This window comes from Carlito syrichta, unplaced genomic scaffold (assembly GCF_000164805.1).
Source record: "Carlito syrichta isolate Samal-C Ts95f unplaced genomic scaffold, Tarsius_syrichta-2.0.1 Scaffold316302, whole genome shotgun sequence".
In the NCBI taxonomy this organism is placed as follows: domain Eukaryota; kingdom Metazoa; phylum Chordata; class Mammalia; order Primates; family Tarsiidae; genus Carlito; species Carlito syrichta.
In genome coordinates, this window is record NW_007260398.1 from 1156120 (window position 1) to 1176188 (window position 20069).

A 20069-nucleotide genomic window follows, 5' to 3' on the forward strand; every position below is an offset into this window, starting at 1 on the left:
GAGCTGCTCTAGCAAATGAATGAAACCCAAGGAGTAGGTCATGGAAATCCCAATACATAGCCAGTCAGTCAGAAGCATGGGTGAAACAACTAGAGCTTGTGATTGGCATGGGAAGTTGGGGGCACTCTTGGGAACTGAGCCGTCAAACTATCTCCAAGTAGATGGTGTCAGAATTGACTTGGAGGACACTCAGCTGGTGTCCACTGTAGATGTAATTTCCTGCTTGATGTGTGTGTGTGGGGGGGAAACTCCACACAGTGGTGTCGGAAGTGTGTTGTGAGAACATAGTAGAACCTGATTCATTTTTTCTACCCAACTATATTCACAATAGTGTGCAATCATCACCACTATCCTTTAAATTATTTCTTATTTATTCATTTTTTGAGTCAGAGTCCCCCTCTGTTACCCAGTCTGGAGTGCGGTGGCATGCTCACAGCCACCCCAGCGTTGACGTGCTGGGCTCCAGCGATCCTTCCATCTCAGCCTTCCAAGTAGCCAAAACTACAGGCGTGTGTTACCATGCCTGGCTAATTTTTCGTTTTGTAGAGACGCGGTCTTGCCAAGTTACCCAGGCTGGTCTCAAACCCCTGGGCTTAGGCAATCCTCTCACCTTGGCCTCCCAAAGTGTTGGGATTATAGGTGTCAGCCACTGAGCCCATCCTGATTTATCTTTTTTTTTTTTTTTGAGTTGGAGTCTCACTCTCTCACCCAGACTGGAGTGCAGTGGACGCTCCCGGCCACCGCAGCCTCGACCTGCTGGGCTCTGGCGATCCTTCCGCCTCAGCCTTCCAAGTAGCCAGAATTACAGGCATGCGCTACCACGCCCGGCTGATTTTTTTGTTTATTGTAGAGATGAGGTCTCGCTGCCCAGGCGGGTCTTGAACCCGCGGGTCAGGCAATCCACTCACCTCAGCCTCCCAAAGGCGCGGGATACAGGGTGAGCCACCGAGCCCAGCTAGTGCTTATTCTTGGTAGCAGTCGGTGATTACTCTCGGTATGCTCCATGAGAATGAGTCATGAAGGTTCTGAGACCTGTTTGGATTTTATTTGTATCTCTGACCTTCTGTTTTTTTGTCACCTCGATATTTTACCTTTTTTCCCCTTTTTTTTTTTTTTGGAAAATTAAGCACAGATAAGCCTATATTCTCTTCTCCAGCCAGATGGCAACTTTGCCATAAAGGAGGCTAGAGCTGAGTCTAGTTTTGTGTAGCTTAGCGGCTAGTAAGGCAAATAAAGGTACTGATGAGAGTGAAAGAAAGTAGCACACATGGGTGGACACTTTCGGGTCCTTGTGGTCAGGTAACTCTCCGGAAGTGTCATGATGCTTTAGCCATGGAACCCCCCTCATGGGCCCCGTGCTACCCTCTGGGGCCAGTGCTGGTTTTGAAAAGCCCCCTCAGCTTGGTCATGCTTCAGTGCTGACATGGTCCCTGTGACAGAGCGAGAGCAGAGGGCCTACTGGCCCAGGAGGAAAGGAGAGGACCACCAGGCAATGCCAGGCCAGGAGACTCCTCCGCTTGTTGACTCCACCTCTCCCTCACCTAGCTGAAGAGAGTGAGCCTTCTTTTATTTTTTGAATTGGAGTCTCACTCTGTCGCCCAGGCTGGAGTGCAGTGGCACGCTCACTCGTGGCCACCGCAGCCTTGACCTGCTGGGCTCAGGTGATCCTTTCGCCTCAGCCTTCCAAATAGCTGGAACCATGAGCATGTGCCCCCACACCCGGCTGATTTTTTGATTTATTGTAAAAATGAGGTCTCACCATGTTGCTCAGACTGATCTCAAATCCCTGAGCTCAGGTAATCCTCTCACCTCTGCTTTCCAAAGTGCTGGGATTACAGGCGTGAGCCATTGTGCCCGACTGAAGAGAGTGAGCTTTCAAAACAGAGTTTGCATTTTTCATGTACATGGCTAAATGATCTATTTCTTGACGTGAAATATGGAAATGTAGCTTATTTAAATTTTAAATAAACAATGCATTGACTTCTTTTTCTTTAGGGAACCTCAGGGCCTGATCCGACTACTGTGTATGTAGATCTGAAATCACTGAGACATGACAGGTACAGTGGATTTACTATGTTCGTTCCCTGGTAGCGTCCTAAGCATAGAAAGACCTGAATCTCAAAGCCAGCATTTTGTCTCATCCCTGTTTGTGTCTTTCAGGAAGGATATTGGGAAAGGGAGGGAATTTGTTTTTATCATTAATGTATGATAAGATTTACATTTGTAAGAAATGTAATTAATTTTCACAGTTGTTGCAGTGTTCTTGACTATTAAAATATAATACTTAGTTCCTGCTTATATAAAAGTAATTAGTGACATAAATTAAACTAGAATGCATAGTCCCTTTTTTCTGAGAGTTGAAATATAAAAGATGGGACAGACAAGATAAATGAGGCAGAATAGGGTTTTTGAAACAACACTGTATCTGAACCCCATGGGTAAAGCCTGCCTCCTCCTCCTCAGCTTAGAAAGAAATTTGAACTGTGTCCCACAGTGAGTACTGGCCTGATGCTCTGAGGCACCTCCCAAGCCCCGGCACTTGAATGTATTCCCTGGAGTGTCCCAGGGCACTGACCCTGCCTGCAAAGTAGAACACCTCTCTCGTGCAGTGTTTAGAACCTGGGGAGATTTTGCTCCCCAGAGGACTGGACACATTTTGGGTTACCACAGGACTTGCTACTGACATCTAGTGGGTAGAGGCCACAGATGCTGCCGAATACCCTCCAATGCGTGCGATAGCCCCTTTCAACAAAATTATCTGAACCGAAATATCAGTAGTGCTGAGTGTGAGAATGCCTGCTCTAGTGTGAGAATGAGAGACAGATGAGAGGTCTCAGGAGGAGAGCTCAGTGGCGGCAAGATGGTGTCATGGTAGAAGGTCTGACTGAGGTAACTGTTGTTCTTCCACAGGGTTCGTCTTGTGGAACGGGGTGCTCCCCAGAGTTTGCTCCTCTCAGAGTCTGGAAAGGTAATGTCTTCTGTCAACCATAGGGAAGGTGGGCTGTGGAGAAGGGCCTCGGGGAAAGAAACCTGAAGCCATGTAATGGGTCAGTGTCCAAATCAAGCCTTGATTGAAACCTGGAGCTGCTTCAGCAATTTCAGATCAGCTACTACTTGCAGATTCATATGGGTTCAGAGGTAGGAGGAAGATAGATTTGAATTTTCATAGATCTTCAAAACTCTAACTGACATGTTATTCTTACTGACAAACCAGCAGGATGCAATAATCATTATATGCCAGGAGGATAGATGAGTGACACTTAAAGCCGATTCTGTCTTATAAACATCACAGGGAGAAACTAGGAGTGGCAGAAAGGGAAGTGTGGTTCAAGATCAGGGAAGAAATACATGCATTTAAAGTTAAAAGAGATGGCCGGACACCGTGGCTCACGCCTTTAATCTCAGCACTTTGGGAGGCCGAGGTGGGAGAGTTACTTGAGCCCAGGAGGTTGACACCAGCCTGGGCAATACAGCGAGACCTCATCTCTATAAATATATAAATAACAATATCCCAAACTGAGCATCTGATTAAAAACAAAGTTGAAAGAAATAAAAATAGGGATGAAATGAAAGATATTCAAGGGGAGGAGGAGGTGAAGAAGAAATAAAATTTTTTTTAAAAGATATTTGAGCTGGGCATGGTGGCTTATGCCTGTAATCCCAGCACTTTGGAGGGCAGAGGTGAGAGGATTGCCAGAGCCCAGGGGTTTGAGACCAGCCTGGGCAACATGGCAAGACCTCGTCTCTACAATAAATAAAAAAAAAAAAAAAATTAGCTGGGCATTATGGCGCATGCCTGTGCTTCCAGCTACTTGGAAGGCTGAGGCGAAGATCGCCTGAGTCCAGCAGGTCGAGGCTGCAGTGACCATGAGAGTGCCACTGCACTCCAGCCTGGGTGATAGAGTGAGATTCCAACTCAATAAATAAATAAACAAAAAAGATATTTAAGAGAATTGACATCTATAGGGGTAAGCATTCTTAGATTAGAATAGGGCTTTAAAATGTCAAAAGAAGCCAGTCTTGGTGGCTCAGCCTGTAATCCCAGCCCTTTGGAAGGCTGAGGCGAGTGGATTGCCTGGGCTCGAGACCAGCCCGGGCAACTTGGCACAACCTCATCTGTACAATAAATCAAAAATTAGCCGGGCATGGCAGTGCATGCCTATAGTTCCGGCTACTTGAAAGGCTGGGGTGGAAGAATTGCCTGAGCCCAGCAAGTCGACGCTGGGGTGGCCAAGTGTGCTACTGTACACTAGCCTGGGCAACAGAGTGAGACTCCAACTCCAAAAAAATAGAGAGAGAGAGAGACTTTGTTATGACTAGTCTACTAAGAAGGATTGGACACTCACATGTGCTGTTAAGAGAGGGCACTTTCTCATCCCTCTGACAAGATTGTGATGATGGCTCAGAATCCTTTCTGGTAATCCTGAAAGGCAGAGAAGGTTGGGAAGGGAACGAAAAGGAGCCTGCTAAACCTGCCCTGTGGTGCACCAAGCCCACAGCGAGCCTGCTCTAGGCTTCCTCTTGTGTTTGTACTCTTCGCGGTGGGGTTTGGTCGGTCGACTTTATTCCTGTCCTGTCAGATCCTCCCTGTCCTCGGTTAGCAGCAGGCTCACGCAGGAGCTTAGCCCCAGGCCTGGCCCAAACCAGGGGAGCGGTCTTGTCTCTTCCTTCCTTGAAGTTTAGATGTTTGCCCCTAGATGATTATTGTAAGGCTTCCCAGGTAATCTCATGCTTTAGAAACCCAAGATAACAAGGGAGGATTAAGGGGCAGAATATGGGTAAGCAGAGAGTCCCTTCCTTGTGTTAGAATGACTGGGCTGTTCCCTTGGACCGCGTCTGGTTCTGTCTGAGGACAATCCTTGGACCTGGCTGTGTCTCCGTCCTCTGCCAAGCCGCCATCCTCCCTTCCTCTCCTCATTCCCCAGCTCTAGCACCGCCGCAACCTGGAGTAGAGTCTCTTGGGCTGTCCCTGCCTGCGGCCCGTTCTGTTTAAGGAGTTTTGCTGCTGTCATCCCAGAGACCAAGGTGGATGATGATGATGAGAAGGGGGCAGCACATGGCTAGGGTACTCTGCAGATCCCGCCGGCGCAGTCCCAGTCTGCAGTCTCTCATCCCTTTGAGGAGAGGGTCGACTGGCTCCCTATTTTATTTTCGAGGTGAATCTCTGGTCTTCACTGAGCCGAGGAAGAGTCAGTGAGAGCAAAGCAGGCGACTGCTGTGAGGCCATTGCCACTGGCTCCTATCCTTTGTCCCACTCCCACATCGCTACATTTCCTTGGACCTGATCTTTGTGTTTTCCCTCTAATTCTTAGATTTTGCCTGGAGTCAAAGTGGTGATTGTGAATCCTGAGACCAAAGGGCCTGTGGGCGACTCTCACCTTGGAGAGGTTTGTGTCATTTTCATTTTTTACTCTGAAAAGGCAGCAGCAAAAATCGAGGTACACATTTTAGAAACCACTGGAACTGTGGCTGCAGCTTTTCCCCGTGTGAATAGTTCTCTTTTCTCTAAGGCACAAGGCTGCAAAGGACAGGAGGGGCGTCCAGGGAAGATGGAGCCACGCTCATTAGAAAAGGTCCCAGGTTGACCCACTGACCTTCCCCTTGTTAAAGGGACGCCTTGACTGAAGCCTGTGCTGCCTCAGCAATTTCAGCACATCCTGCCTGCTCCCACCTAGGAAGGTGTGGAATTGAAAGGCATACATCTTCATAATGTTTATGGTGTCCCACATGTTTTCTTGTACTCCAGAGTGCATCTGTTTTTGCGTTAGCAAAATATCCCAAAAGACTTAATTTATCGCCCCCAAATGTTTGATGGGTGCTGATGTCTCATCCCGCACCTTCATGGGAGGGGGACTGTGAGTGCGGAGGCAGAGAGCCTGGGCTCTGCCACTTACCTGCCAGCTTCTCGACACTGGGCAAGTTACTGCACCTCTCTGGGCCTCAGTCTCCTCCCCCATAAATAACAACAGCACCTACCTCACCTCCGAAGTCGATCCCTGCATCTGCCATGCACATGGAATTGTGTCTGTCGCACAGAGTTCTCAGTCATGCAGTCCTTTATTATTATCATTGTGTTAATTGCTCTATTTACATTGTAAAGTCAAACAGTCCGTGATGCTTCCCTGAGGGCTTCCCACCATAGTCACACTAGAAGTGCAGAGGTGATCCCTTGAGGTCCTTCTGGGCTTCTGGAAGAGACTGAGGAGTGAGCCAGGGAAGCAGCAAAGCCTGGTGGTTAAGAGCACGGCCTCTGGAACCGCACAGGCTTGGATGTGAGTCTCCTCATTTCTGCTTGTTTTCCCATCTGTAAAACAGGAGCAGTAGTAGTGTGGATCCTACTGTCATGTCACCCATGTCAGGATCCACGGGGGTTAGGCATGCCATGAACTTACATCACTGTTAGCACATTGTCAACACTTAGGAAATTGATGCAGTTGTGTTGTTGTTCATGTGAAAATGAGATTTAAGTCTGAGTGGTGACACACCTGCAATCCCAGCACTTTGGGAGGCTGAGGCAGGAGAATGACTTGAGCCCAGAAGTTTGAGAACAACCTGGGCAACATAGTGAGATCCTGTTTCTACAAAAAATTAATAATAAATAAATAAGCTTGTAAAAGAAAATGAGATTTGAAAAATCACAGTAATCTGTCACAAGACAATTGAGTTGTTACAGTCGTGTGTTCCTGGTACCCTTTCCTTGTAGATTTGGGTGAACAGCCCCCATACAGCCAGTGGCTACTACACCATCTATGACAGTGAGACCCTTCAAGCGGATCATTTCAACACTCGCCTCAGCTTCGGGGATGCCGCTCAGACACTCTGGGCTCGGACAGGATACCTTGGCTTTGTGCGCCGGACGGAGCTCACGGCAGCCACTGGAGGTACTTCCCGGCCGCTCCTCCCCTGTGTCCTGCCGTGTGTGTTTAGTCCTCCCTTCCACATCTCTTGAGCCCATAAGTGAATCAGTCTTCATCTCAAGTACCACTGTGCCCCATGGAGAGTGTCTGGGAGCTGCACACAGGGCCACCACGTGAGCACCCAGCGCTGGGCCGGACAGGCAGACACGTGCCTGGTCACGGTCAACACCTCGGGCAGAGCACGGGCTCCCTGCCCCCTGGGGGCTGATTCCAACCCTGAACAAGCTCCGGGACAAGCACTGTGTCCTTTAACTCTTCCACCCCTGCATACCACGTAGGCCGCAGGAGGAGCAGGCCTAAACCTAGTCCCTGCGCATGGGGACACCACTTCTGAGGCGCCATCTTGCCTACATGCTCCAGCCCCTCGGTGTCTTGCCCTGGACACAGCCTGCTTTCGGGCAGCCTCCTGCGTAAGGGTTCCCTCCCACCACCCTGTGCCAGGAGGCTGTCACGAGCTTCTCCGCTGCCCCCTTTCTTCTCTTCCTCACTGGCATGGCAGCCATTTTTTTCAAGGACCCAATACTCACTGTGTCATGCACTTGACGAACTGATGCCAGCTACCCCGAGCTCCGGGGCCCACGGTGACATGCTGTTTCTCCCTAGCTCCTAGCATCTGTAGCTCCAGCATCGTGGCTGCTGTATTTCATGGAGAGGCGGGACAGTACGGTGGAGAAGAGGGTGGCATCCCCAGCTGGTACCCTGGCTTCACCGCCCAGCTCTGCCATTTGCTCTGTGACCACGGGCAATCACTCAGCCTGTTTTCTGCCTGGAACATGGCCATGACTGTTCTCACCTCATGGAAATGATTAAATGATGTGATGCATTTAGATGCCTGGAACAGTGTCTGGCACAGAGAAAGCGCTCATTAGTTGCTTACTGCTGTGTTTCTGCTGTTGTTTTGTTCCTATCAGTCTGAGCTCATCTGGGTGACAGGACCCTCTTCTGGACCTCCTTAGCCTTCTCAAGAAGTTCCAGCAACTTCAATCGCTTTGCTGAATTTTTTAGAAATCTGCCCTTTCCAGAAATTAGTGTAAAATCATCTCCCTTCCAAATCCTAACTGCATGACAAGCCTGTCGGGCAGGACTAGTCTCCCTGTTCTGTAACCCTACGCCTTTTATCTGGATTCTGTGGAGCTTTCCAGAAACAGTGACACATGTTCATCTCTTCTCCTTCCTCCCTGCCCCCAGCCTCATCTGGCTGCGTCCTGTTTATCCTGGAAAGCTCAGCTTATCCAGAGTCTTCCCTGAACGCTTGAGCTAGAACTACCCCCACCCCATCCCCGCCATGCCCACCCCTGTCGCCAGGCTCACTGCATGACTGCAGAATGCCTCTGTGTGTCTTTTTCTCTGACCCTTAACTCTTCAGAGCAGGAGTCATGTTTGGTCCAATTTGTCTCTCCAGCACTTAACGCAGTTTCTAGCACACAATTTTTTAGGCCTTTACAGTGTGCCACACCCCACATTCCCACTCTCACCCGGGTTACCTCACTCATCTTCACAGCAGCAGTTGATGTGACCCATTCTCACAGAGGGTGGCAGGACTCAGAGCATTGAGGAATTTGCCCAAGGTCACACAGCTGGGCAGGGTGGGAGCCAGGTGATAGTCTGAACCCTGTGTCCACATCTCTGTCTTTTTCCTTCTGCCAGAGCGTCACGACGCATTGTACGTGGTGGGAGCTCTGGATGAAACGCTGGAGCTGAGAGGGCTGCGATACCACCCGATTGACATTGAGACCTCAGTGGCTAGGATCCACAGAAGCATTGCTGAGTGGTGAGGACCCCAACAGACTGTGCTTCCCACCTTGGCCTTAGTAGCGATTTACATGGGTCTGCTGAGTACTCATCTCCCAGGACCCCCTATAGATATAGAACTCCTTGGGGAGTCAGGAAATAGGCCAGTTTTTGTCCTGGTGTGCAATCTGCTGTGGCTAGCAAGGCCTGCCTGTCTATGGAGCTAGGAGAGGCCACAGGGACACTGGAAGACTCGTGAGCTGAGTTCTGTTTTAATGAGGGACTCCTAATTGGAAGGTTCTAATGGTGATCTGGCTCTGGGAAGTCACTGTAGTGTGGTGGGAAGAACTGTAACTTAAGTCAGAAGACCCAACTTGAAGGCTGAGCTCTCCCATGCTCTCTCCACCTCTGTAAAACACTCTTTTTGCTTCCTGATTGTTGGGAGAATCCACACAGAATGCTTGGGAAACTGCTTGGTGATAAGCAGGTGAAAAGGAGCATTATTATCTCTTCCAATTTCCCTCTTTTTGTAGTAATTCCCCTACATTATCCCTGATAAAGGATCATTCAGCCTCATATCGACTTAAAGGTCCTGGTTTTCATTCTAGGCTCTTACTCTGCAGATTGCATCCTGTTTCTTGTCTACATATTTAAATCACCGTGTCCTTCCTCACTTTTTTCCCCATGCTAAATAGCCAGTTATTTGATGATTGCTTATGCTCTCCAGATACTCCTTTGTCTGAGGGTCCTCGCCTTGGTCAGGGTCTCTCCTCAAACCCAAACAAGACTAACCTAAGCAAGAGCATCGTTAGACAAAGAAGCATCTGGAAAGCATGCAGAGAAGCTGGGCACCATGGTTGCCCTCTAATTCTAGATATTCAACTTTGTTTTTTCCGAGTCAGAGTCTCACTCTGTTGCCCAGGCTAGAGTGCAGTGGCAGGCTCATGGCCACTTCAGTCTCGACCAGGTGGGTTCAGGCAGTCCTTCTGGCTGAGACTTCCAAGTAGCTGGACCTACAGGCACATGCTACCAGCTTATTTTGTGCCCAGCTTATTTTTTAATTTATTGTAGAGATGAGGTCTCACCAAGTTGCCCAGGCTGGTCTCAAACCCCTAGGCTCAGGCAGTCCTCTCACCTCAGCCTCCCAAAGTCCTGTGATTACAGACTTGAGCCACCACACCTGGAGATATTCAACTTTTAATGGAACCAGATATTGTGTATATTATTTTTTTAATGGTTGCAGCCTCAAACTCCTGGGCTCAAGCAATGCTCCTTCCTTAGCTTCCTAAGTAACTGGGATAAAAATCAAAATAATTTTATTTTTTGTAGAGATGAGATCTTGCTGTGCTGCCCAGGCTGAATCTGTGTATAAAGCAGTTTAGCCCTGCATTTCACACGTAAGGTCATACCTTCTAATCCTGTAACCCCACTCAATGGAAAGCTACTTTCTACCTTATGGCCCTTTTACACAATAGGAGACACTTGTGTGACACTACTGGCTCATATGAAATCAGATGGACTCTTCCTGTGAAATTTAAGCATATTGCCTTAGGCTGGTTGGCAGGTACTGAGTTATCGCAGCTGATTGTTCACAATCAGTTATAGATCCAACTCCTTGTTCACTTGTCTTACTACTGTACTTGACTAGTCTAAAAATACAAAACCAAAATATTATCTTACTCAAAGCTCTTACATTGAAAGTAGCAAACTCTGTTCTAAAAAGCTTAAGTGAGGGGCTGGGCTTAGGGGCTCATGCCTGTAATCCCAGCACTTTGGGAGGCCAAGGCAGGGGGACTGCTTGAGCCTAGAAGTTTGAGACCAGCTTAGGCAACATAGCAAGACTTGGTCTCTACAAAAAATTATCCAGGTGCCGGGCTCAGTGGCTCAGCCTGTAATCCCGTGCCTTTGGGAGGCTGAGGTGAGTGAATTGCCTGAGCCCACGGGTTTGAGACCTGCCTGGGCAACAAGACCTCATCTCTACAATCAATCAAAAAAAATCAGCCGGGCGTGGTAGCGCACACCTGTAATTCTGACCACTTGGAAGACTGAGGCGGAAGGATCGCCAGGGCCCAGCAGGTCGAGGCTGCGGTGGCCAGGAGCGGCCACTGCACTCCACTCTGGGCGATTGAGTGAGACTCCAACTCAAAAAAAAAAAAAAAATTAGCCAGGTATGGTGGTACCCACCTGTAGTCCCAGCTACTCAGGGGGCTAAGGCAGAAGGATTGCCTGAGCCCAGGAGGTCAAGGCTGTGGTGAGCCGTGATGGTGCCACTGCACTCCAACCTGGATGACAGAATGAAACCCTGAGTCAAAAAAAAAAAAAAAAACGCTTAAGTGAAAGAATTCATGGGGAGAACACCTGGCCATCTCAGAGTTTCCAAAAGGACTAACTCTGAGTCTCAGGAAGGGTAGGAACAAGGAATGGGAAACGGGAAGACCTTCAGGAACTGCTGTGGCCTCTTACTGTTGTAGCTACCTGGGTGTTCCCGTTATTCTTTCTCCCTGAAGAGTCATTCTCTGTGCTTCTCTGCACAGACCCCAGAACATTCGGATCACATGTTCTCAGTTCAGGTGACCAATGCCACTTCCAGACTCCCAGGAGATGTCGGATGGCTCAGCTAGTCAGCTGTGATCATGGGGCAAGGTGTCATATATCACAGATACAACCACTGCCCTTCTGGTTGGGATACCGGAGAGAGGGCAGTTCTCAGGGAAATGGGCCTGAGTCTTGGGCAGATGCTGTAGAGGATGACCAGTAAGCGTAACAGCATGTTAATGGAACGTCCTTGCCATTTCAGCGCCGTGTTCACATGGACCAACTTGCTTGTGGTGGTTGTGGAACTGTGCGGCTCCGAGCAGGAAGCCCTGGATCTGGTCCCGTTGGTGACCAACGTGGTCCTGGAAGAGCATTACCTCATTGTGGGCGTCGTGGTTGTGGTGGACCCAGGGGTCATCCCAATCAACTCCAGAGGGGAGAAGCAGAGGATGCATCTCCGCGACAGCTTCCTGGCGGACCAGTTAGACCCTATCTACGTGGCCTATAACATGTAGCGGCCCCATGGGGACTGCAGGGGGCCCTCCTGAAGAACCGCCAAGAAGGAAGCCCCGTGACTGGGAGCAAGCTTCGAAAGGATGTGAAGCAAGCTGCGATGGCTGCGCTGTGTTCTTCATCTCATCCTGTGGGATTCTGCGATCATACAGCACACAGGAAAGGGGAATTCTGTGGTGGCAACTGAAAAAAATGTCAACAGTGTGGTAGATGCGAGCTTTGACATAGCGTGAGCAGCACCTCACTAAAGCAGTTACATGCATGTTGCATTTTTTTCATCTGTTGTACATACTTGTATTTTTATCTAATGCCATTTTAGAATTTTATAAGGGAGTGTAATGACTTCACATGAAAGGGGTTGTCTGAGTGACACAGTCCCCGCTCTGTACTGTATTTTGCCACTTTGCTATAGCTAGGCGTTCTGCAGGTTTTGTTAACATGGAACTACTCTGCTTATTTTCAGTCAACCATAAGCAAGTCAGATAACCCACTGAATTTGAGAACTACTTTATATATATAATTCCTGACTGTAAAACATTTTGACTAGTGTTTTAAACATGTAAATAAGAACATGCATAATTCAGCTAAAGAATTAAAGAATCGGTTTGTATAATTGCAACCAAAGTAGAAATATTTCTGCTTTGAGAGAATTTCAATATTCTCTTAATGTAGTGTAATTGATTAGCTAACTAAAAAGTGCAAATCGTTTGCAGTTTCACTGCACATCGTTCTGTGTCTTTGTTGGCTGGTGTATTTTATAAACTAACGCTGCCTATGTTTGTTTTTAAAGCTTGCATTCCCGGAATCAGCTTAAGCTTCTATGAATTCAGCCTGCTTCTATTAGCTGAAAATCTCAGTTTAAAAATCAAAATGTTAAGGAAAAGTTAAGACTCATCAGATCACACCCTATTCTAAGGAACCACAACAACTCACTCTGGTCCCAGTGTTGAAACCATCTTTCCAATGGAGAGTGACTACTTAAGAACTTAGAATTTCCACTTTTCCAGGTCCGTTGTAAGCTGTGTCTGCAGTTTATAGATAGGGCTTCTCTTTCCTGAAGACTCAAGAGTGTCCTCTGTTTTCCAGTTGGCGAGGGCAGGGGGTTTAACGCAAGAATGGCAGGCCAGGAAGGCAGCGGGATCCACCGTCACACAGAACTGTAGGCCACATGACTACACAGAGCTGGCCAGCTGGGGCTGCCAGAACAGCCAGGCTTAGGCTGAAACCGGGGAGGTTGGATGTATGCAAGAAACACTTTTGAAATAGCCACAGTGCCCAGGCCAGGTGGGCTGAGCATGGGACTGAGTTTGGCCTCTGGCTCGGTTTCCTTTCTTTGGTCTGATACTTCATGTATTTGAATATAGTTGAATCTTATTATTTTTTTCTTACAGAAATATTTTTAAAAAATTAAAAAGTGCTCAAAGGTGAAAAGAGTTAACTTGTTAAAGCAGAATGGTTCTCTTTGACCCACTCTGGTCTATTGTGTAAATATTTATTTAGACTATTTTAATAATACATATTATTTACCCCACTGTAACATCATGTAAACTAAATATGTTTTTAAACAATTTTTAAAACTTGTACGTATCCTGAAAGTAAGGTTTATAATGCAAAGACCAGCCCCTTCACCCCGCAGCCCTCCCAGGCCGCCTCACACGGTCTTGTTGACTACAAGTCACTTTCTGACTCCCCTCGACATAATCCTCTTTTCTTCCAGCTCATTCTCCACAGAGGGCAGACCTCAGGACATTCTCCAGTTCCAGATCTCTTTTTCAACATTTTGGGTAGAATTAATTTACACACGAGGGGGGCTTCTAGGATGTACATACAGAAAATAAGCAGTTACCCTGGGGCACATAAGAAATCCCAGTGTCTAGCAATGGTTTGGTCTGCAGGAAAACAGCCTGATACTTGGAAAGTAATTTTCTTAGAACTTCTTAATGATTCACTACACAAAGCAGAGGATCCTGAAGATTATAAAGTTCTATCTCCAGAAAGCTTACGTTCTAAGAAAAGATTCTAGGTAGATTCTGTCTGTCCTGAGGGTTGCTTTGATAATTCTTTCTAACACAGGTTAGGGTGTGAGCATCAAGAGACGCATCGTCCACTCAAAATACTATAAGAGCCACATCTATAAGATTTTCTAATAGCCACATTTTTTTTTTTTTTGAGTCAAAGTCTCACTCTGTCACCCAGGCTAGAGTGCGTGCAGTGGCACAATCACAGCTCACCGCAGCCTTGACCTGCCAGGCTCAGGCAGTCCTTCTGCCTCAGCCTTCCAAGTAACTGGAACTACAGGTGCATACCACCATGCTCAGCCAATTTTTTGACTTATTGTAGAGACGAGGTCTCGCCAAGTTGCCCAGGCTAGTCTGGAACCCCTGGGCCCAGGCAATCCTCTCACTTCCACATCCCAAAGTGCTTGGATTACAGGCGTGAGCCACCGGCCCCTACGAGTAACCACATTTTAAAAGTTAAAAAAATCTAAAAAAAAAATGGTGACGTTGATTTTAATATATTTAACCTAATATCTCAACAATACTATCATACATGGAATCAATATAAAATTATGAGATATTTTACATTTTTTATATTAAGCCTCTGAAATCCAGTGTGTATTAAACATTTCTCAGTTTGAACTAGCCACACTGCAAGCCTCTAGCCGCCGCCTGTGGCTTAGTGACTACTGCACTGGACAGCTCACATCTGTCCTCATTCTTTCAAATAAGTTTCTCCATTGATCTCAGAGTGTGGCCAACTCCCAGTTCCTTAGGGACCGATTATCTAGTTTTGTACTTCCTCGGGTTTCTCATTTCTTTTTATTTTTTGCTCTGCCATGTGGCTGCTTTATTGACCTTTTGCTTATCCCCCAAAGCCAGAATATGCCAGTGCAGGAAGGCTGAAAACTCCCCTGGGGCAGAGGGTCCTCTGGAGGGTGTGGAAAGTCTAGTGTTCGTGGGGTCATCTGCAGGTTGAAGGCCTCCTCTACACAGACTCCAGTAAGAGCCTTTTCTCTTGATAACACAGGACTCTTGCTCTTTCCACACTAAGTGACACCTTCGTGGTGGAACTGATGTTTCAGGTAGGCCTGAAAGGCCGCAATTGACAGGCACAGCCTTACTACTCCTCTGGGACTCACTCTGTCTGGGTCTTGATGTCTGTGGAAACGAGCCCCCATCTCAGTTAGGAGAAATCTATAGGTTGGCAGGTTTCGGAACTCCTTTCTGCTTCTCAGCAGCAGTCACTGAAGTAGATCAGGCATCTGCCTCAGGAAAATTCCTGGGCCCTGGAAGCGCTTAGAGCTGCTCAGACCCGTCATCTGCATCAGTGAGACCTGGGAATGACCAGCATGCACGCTGGCGTCAGTGAACCCATATGGTCTTCACTTCCTGCCTCCCTTACCAGCCCTTTCCTCTTGACGTTGTGTTGCTCAGGCTGTTTAGGGACCATTGCCTGTCTGGGTCATGTGCATCTTCTTTAGTCCCTGAGCAGTGCTTGCTTAATGCTTTTGTTGACTCAACAAAGGGCCTGAGACCTTAGATGTTTTAAGGTCTCTGACCCAGGCGTGGTGCTCAATACTTGGCCAAATAAATTACTTTCCTTGAATATCCAGGAATCTTTTAGACTAAAGCAATGAGGAGTTATCACCTCACCCTCAAACTCCAACGAGATCTATGCCTTAGTGTTGTTTCTGTTGTCTGCTTTGATATAAAAGCAAGAGTATTTGGAGCAAGAAGCCGAACTCCAAATACAACTTAGGCCTTTTGTCATCATCCATACAACATTTCTGGTTAGATATATGGAGCAAGAAGCCCAACTCCAAATACAACTTAGGCCTTTTGTCATCATCCATACAACATTTCTGGTTAGGTATATGTGGATGGGCCATGTTCTTTGTCCAGAGGAAGAGATTGTAATGATACAAGAATGATTTTTTTAGTCCTAAATGCTGTTTTGTTTACTTTCTGTCAAGATATTTACCCGTGTCAAATTCAAACTATAGTACTGTGTAATTATGTATAAAGTTTTTTTATTTATTTGAAATTAGACTAGATATACATTTTTAAATTTAACATCTGGCTGGACAGTGTTCTATTAACTCATTGAATGTGTTTCCTTTGTCTTGTGTTAATAAATATTGATGCCTGATTGTGCTTAATCTTTCATGCAGTGGTTTGGGGCTGGAAAATTGATAGGTTTTAACTTTAACTTCAGCTGTTGAAATCCAGTGATTCTGAAGTGACCCAAGAAAAGTGAATATAGTAAGTCTCCTACGTAAGAACCTTCAAGTTACAAACTTTTACGATGCACACTGTTTTTTTGTATGTAGTATTTTTCTCCAGCTGGTGTCAATATAGACTGTTAGATACATACAGTACTATATAGCCAACTGTATTAGTTGGATACCTAGGCTAACTTTGTTGGACTTACTACATGTGCCTTCAGAACTGAGCTCGTTTGTATGCCGAGGACTTCCTTACAGAGATCCAATGTCAATGCTACTAAGGGATACCAGACCAGGGAGTACCAGACCAGGGAGTAATAGTGTCATTTTGAAAACAAAGGAGCCGGGTGCAGTGGCTCAAGCCTGTAATCCCAGCACTTTGGGAGGCCAAGGCAAGAGGATTGCTTGAGCCCAGGAGTTCAAGACTAGCCTGGGCAACTAGGCGAGAGCTCGTCTCTACAATAAGTCAAAAAAATTAGCCAGGTGTGGTAGCGTGCACCTGCAGTTCCAGCTAGTTGGAAGACTGAGGCAGAAGGATTGCCTGAGCCCAGCAGGTCAAGGCCGTGGTGGCCATGAGCGTGCCACTGCACTCCAGCCTGGGTTACAGGGTGAGACTCCAATTTAAAAAAAAAAGAAAACGAAGGATCCTGTTGTAAGGAGTTTTCAAAGTAATAATTAAGAGTTCAGTCTTCCTCCTAACCCATGTGGCATTTAGTGATTTCATTTTATTTTTAGTTTTTTGAGTTGGAGTCTGTTTCCCAGACTGGAGTGCAGTGGCCGCTCCTGGCCACCGCAGCCTCGACCTGCTGGGCTCCAGCTATCCTTCTGCCTCAGCCTTCCAAGTAGCTGGAACTGCAGGCACACTCCATACCTGGCTAATTTTTTTGATTTTCTGTAGAGACGAGATCTCACCAAATTGCCTGGGTGGGTGTCGAACCCATGGGCTCAGGCAATCCACTCACCTTGGCCTCCCAAAGTGCTGGGATTACAGGCTGAGCCACCAAGCCCGCCCGCATTTAGCGACTGTAAATTTGCATTTTTTCTAGTCTGTATATAATTGGGCTGGGTTTTAGCGTTTTCTAAAATGATGCTCCCTTTGCACTTCCATTTCCTGGTTTGAAGAAACTCGGTGGGCGCCACCAGCTCACGCATGCTCATTATGGTCCAGGCTACTCTGGCAGCTGAGAACATTTTCTCATTTTACAGACATTTATTGAGTGCCTACCCACTAAGCACTGTAGTGAGAGCTGAAGCTGGAGAGAAAAAAACAAGTCACTGCCCTCAAAGATAGAGGATCACAATCACAGTGATACAATATGTGAAGAGCAGAGGCGGTCTGTGAACGCGTGGGATGGGCACCCAGTGAGGTAGATGCTAGGGCGATAGCGTCTGAACTGAGCCTTGAAGGATGAAATGCCCAGATAAAGACAGCAGCCAGGAAGGCAGAATTGTATATTCTGGGCAGTGGAATTCATTATTGGTGTTGCTGTGGTCTGAATGTGCGTGTCTGTCCCACATTCATGTATTGGAACCTAAGAGTCACTGTGGTAGTGCCAAGAGGTGGGGCCTTTTGGGAAGTGATTAATTAACAAAGGTGGTGCCCTCATGAACAGATTGGTGTCTTATAATAGGACTAGAAGCTGGCCGCGGTGGCTCACGCCTATAATCCCAGCACTCTGGGAGGCCGGGGTTCAAGACCAGCCTGGGCAACTTGGCAAGACCTCATCTCTACAATAAATCAAAAAATTAGCCGGGCATAGTGGCACATGCCTGTGGTTCCAGCTACTTTGAAGACTGAGGCAGAAGGATCACCTGAGCCCGGAAGGTCGAGGCTGCAATGGCTGTAAGCATGCCGCTGCACTCCAGCCTGAGCGACAGAGTGAGACTCCAGCTCAAAAATAATACTAGGACTAGAGAAACTAGCTAACTCCCCACTTGTGAGGATAGGTTGTTCATTCCCTACAGAGGAAGTAGCATCCATGGTGCCATTTTGGAAAGAGACCAGGCACTGAAATTTTTGGTGCCTTGATCTTGGATGACTTCTCAGCCTTGAGCAATAAGGTTATGCCGTTTATAAATTACCCATGCGGGCCGGGCTCGGTGGCTCAGCCTGTAATCCCAGCACTTTGGGAGGCTGAGGTGAGTGGAGTGCCAGAGCCCACAGGTTCAAGACCAGCCCAGGGAACTTAGCGAGACCTGCTCTCTACAATAAAAAATTAGCCAGGCGTGGTAGCGCACGCCTGTAGTTCCAGCTACTTGGAAGGCTGAGGCGGAAGGATTTGCGGAGCCCAGCAGGTCGAGGCTGCGGTGGCCGGGAGCGGCCACTGCACTCCAGTCTGGGCGACAGAGTGAGACTCCAACTCAAAAAAAAAAGAAAAAAAATTACCCACGCTCAGCAGCACAAAAAGGACTAAGACAAGGACACAAGGTGCAAGAGGGCAAAAGTAAACGATAACTATGAAGGCTTAAGCCAGGGACAGATCACCAAGGTCTTGTGTATCATGCTAAGAATTTTGAACTTTCATTCAGGATACAAAGGAGAGTGAGGGATTTAAAGCAGGGGACTGACTGGGCTCAGTGGCTCAGCCTGTAATCCCAGCACTTTGGGAGGCCAAGGCGAGTGGATTGCCTGAGCCTGTGGGTTCAAGACCAGCCCAGACAACTTGGTGAGACCTCATCTCTACAACAATAAAAAATTAGCCAGGCATGGTAGCGCACACCTGTAGTTCTGGCTACTTGGAAGGTTGAGGCAGAAGGATTGCCGGAGCCCAACAGGTAGAGGCTGCGGTGGCCGGGAGTGTACCACTGCACTCCAGCCTGGGTGATGGAGTGAGACTCCAACTCAAAAAATAAAAATAAAGCGGGGGACTGGCATGCTCAGATTTGCAACATAGATTATTCTGGTAGTCCTACAGATAGGGAAAAGGAGATAAAACCAGAAGCAGGGAGGCCAGTTGGGAGACCTATGTAGTAACTGCAGTGACAGAGGGCTATGATTTTACTTTTTTTTTTTTTTGAGTTGCAGTCTCATTCTGTTGCCCAGGCTGGAGTGCAGTGGCATGCTCACAGTCACCACAGCCTCAACCTGTTGGGCTCAGGTGATCCTTCCAGCTCAGCCTTCCAAGTAGCTGGAAGCACAGGTGCGTGCCACTACACCTAGCTAATTATTTTATTGTGGCGACCAGGGCTTGCCAAGTTGCCCAGGCTGGTCTCAAACCTGTGAGCTCAGGCAATCTCCCGTCTGCCTCCCAAAGTTCTGGGATTACAGGCATGAGCCATCACACCCAGCTTGATTATATTTTTCTTTTTCTAAAAAGCTTTATTTTCATTTGGTCCAGGGCTTGGGAGAGGGATCCAGAGTGATTAAAAAGCTGCCTAGTGCCGGGCTTGGTGGCTCAGCCTGTAATCCCGCGCCTTTGGGAGGCTGAGGTGAGTGGATTGCCTGAGCCCGCGGGTGCGAGACCCGCCTGGGCAGCGAGACCTCATCTCTACAATAAATCAAAAAATCAGCCGGGCGTGGTAGCGCGTGCCTATAATTCCAGCTACTCGGAAGGCTGAGGCGGAAGGATCGCCGGAGCCCAGCAGGTCGAAGCTGCGGCGGCCAGGAGCGGCCACTGCACTCCAGTCTGGGCGACCAAGTGAGACTCCAACTCAAAAATAAGTAAATAAATAAATTTTAAAAAATAAAAATTGCCAGGCATGGTGGCACACAACTGTAGTCCCAGCTACTTGGGAGGCTGAGATGGAAAGATTGCCTGAGCCCAGGAGGTCGAGGCTGTAGTGAGCAGTCATCACGCCACTGCACTCTAGCATGGGTGACAGACTAAGACCCCACCTCAGAAAAAAAAATAAAAGGCTTCACATGGCAGCATTTGGCTCACTTGGGCTTCTGCCTTCCATCAGAATTTTCCTTCCTTCTAGAGGACAGACACAGTGACAAAGTGCCATCTTGGATACAGAGAGCAGCCCTCACCAGAGAGTTGAAGCTGCCTGAGGCTTGATCTTGAACTTCTCAGCCTGCAGAATTGTGAGGAATATTTATCTGTTCTTTATAAATGACCCAGACTCAGGTATCTTACTTCTTCTCTGAAACTCTTGTGTGACACCAGCGCCACACTCTTCCTCAGCTGTGCCCTGACTGCCCTGTC

At 47.7% G+C, this 20069-nt stretch overlaps 1 protein-coding gene across 2 annotated transcripts in view; it reads left to right on the plus strand.

Moving 5' to 3' along the window:
• Positions 1-12419, plus strand: part of DIP2B (disco interacting protein 2 homolog B) — a 142824-nt gene extending 130405 nt beyond the window's left edge. For both annotated transcript variants that reach the window (XM_021707017.1, XM_008074090.1), the window contains 6 exons: positions 1996-2057; positions 2911-2968; positions 5313-5387; positions 6704-6881; positions 8565-8688; positions 11446-12419. In XM_021707017.1, the coding sequence (XP_021562692.1) occupies positions 1996-2057; positions 2911-2968; positions 5313-5387; positions 6704-6881; positions 8565-8688; positions 11446-11698 (750 nt within the window). In that variant the 3' untranslated portion in view covers positions 11699-12419. The remainder of the gene's footprint in view (positions 1-1995; positions 2058-2910; positions 2969-5312; positions 5388-6703; positions 6882-8564; positions 8689-11445) is intronic.
• The last annotated feature ends 7650 nt before the right edge of the window (positions 12420-20069 follow it).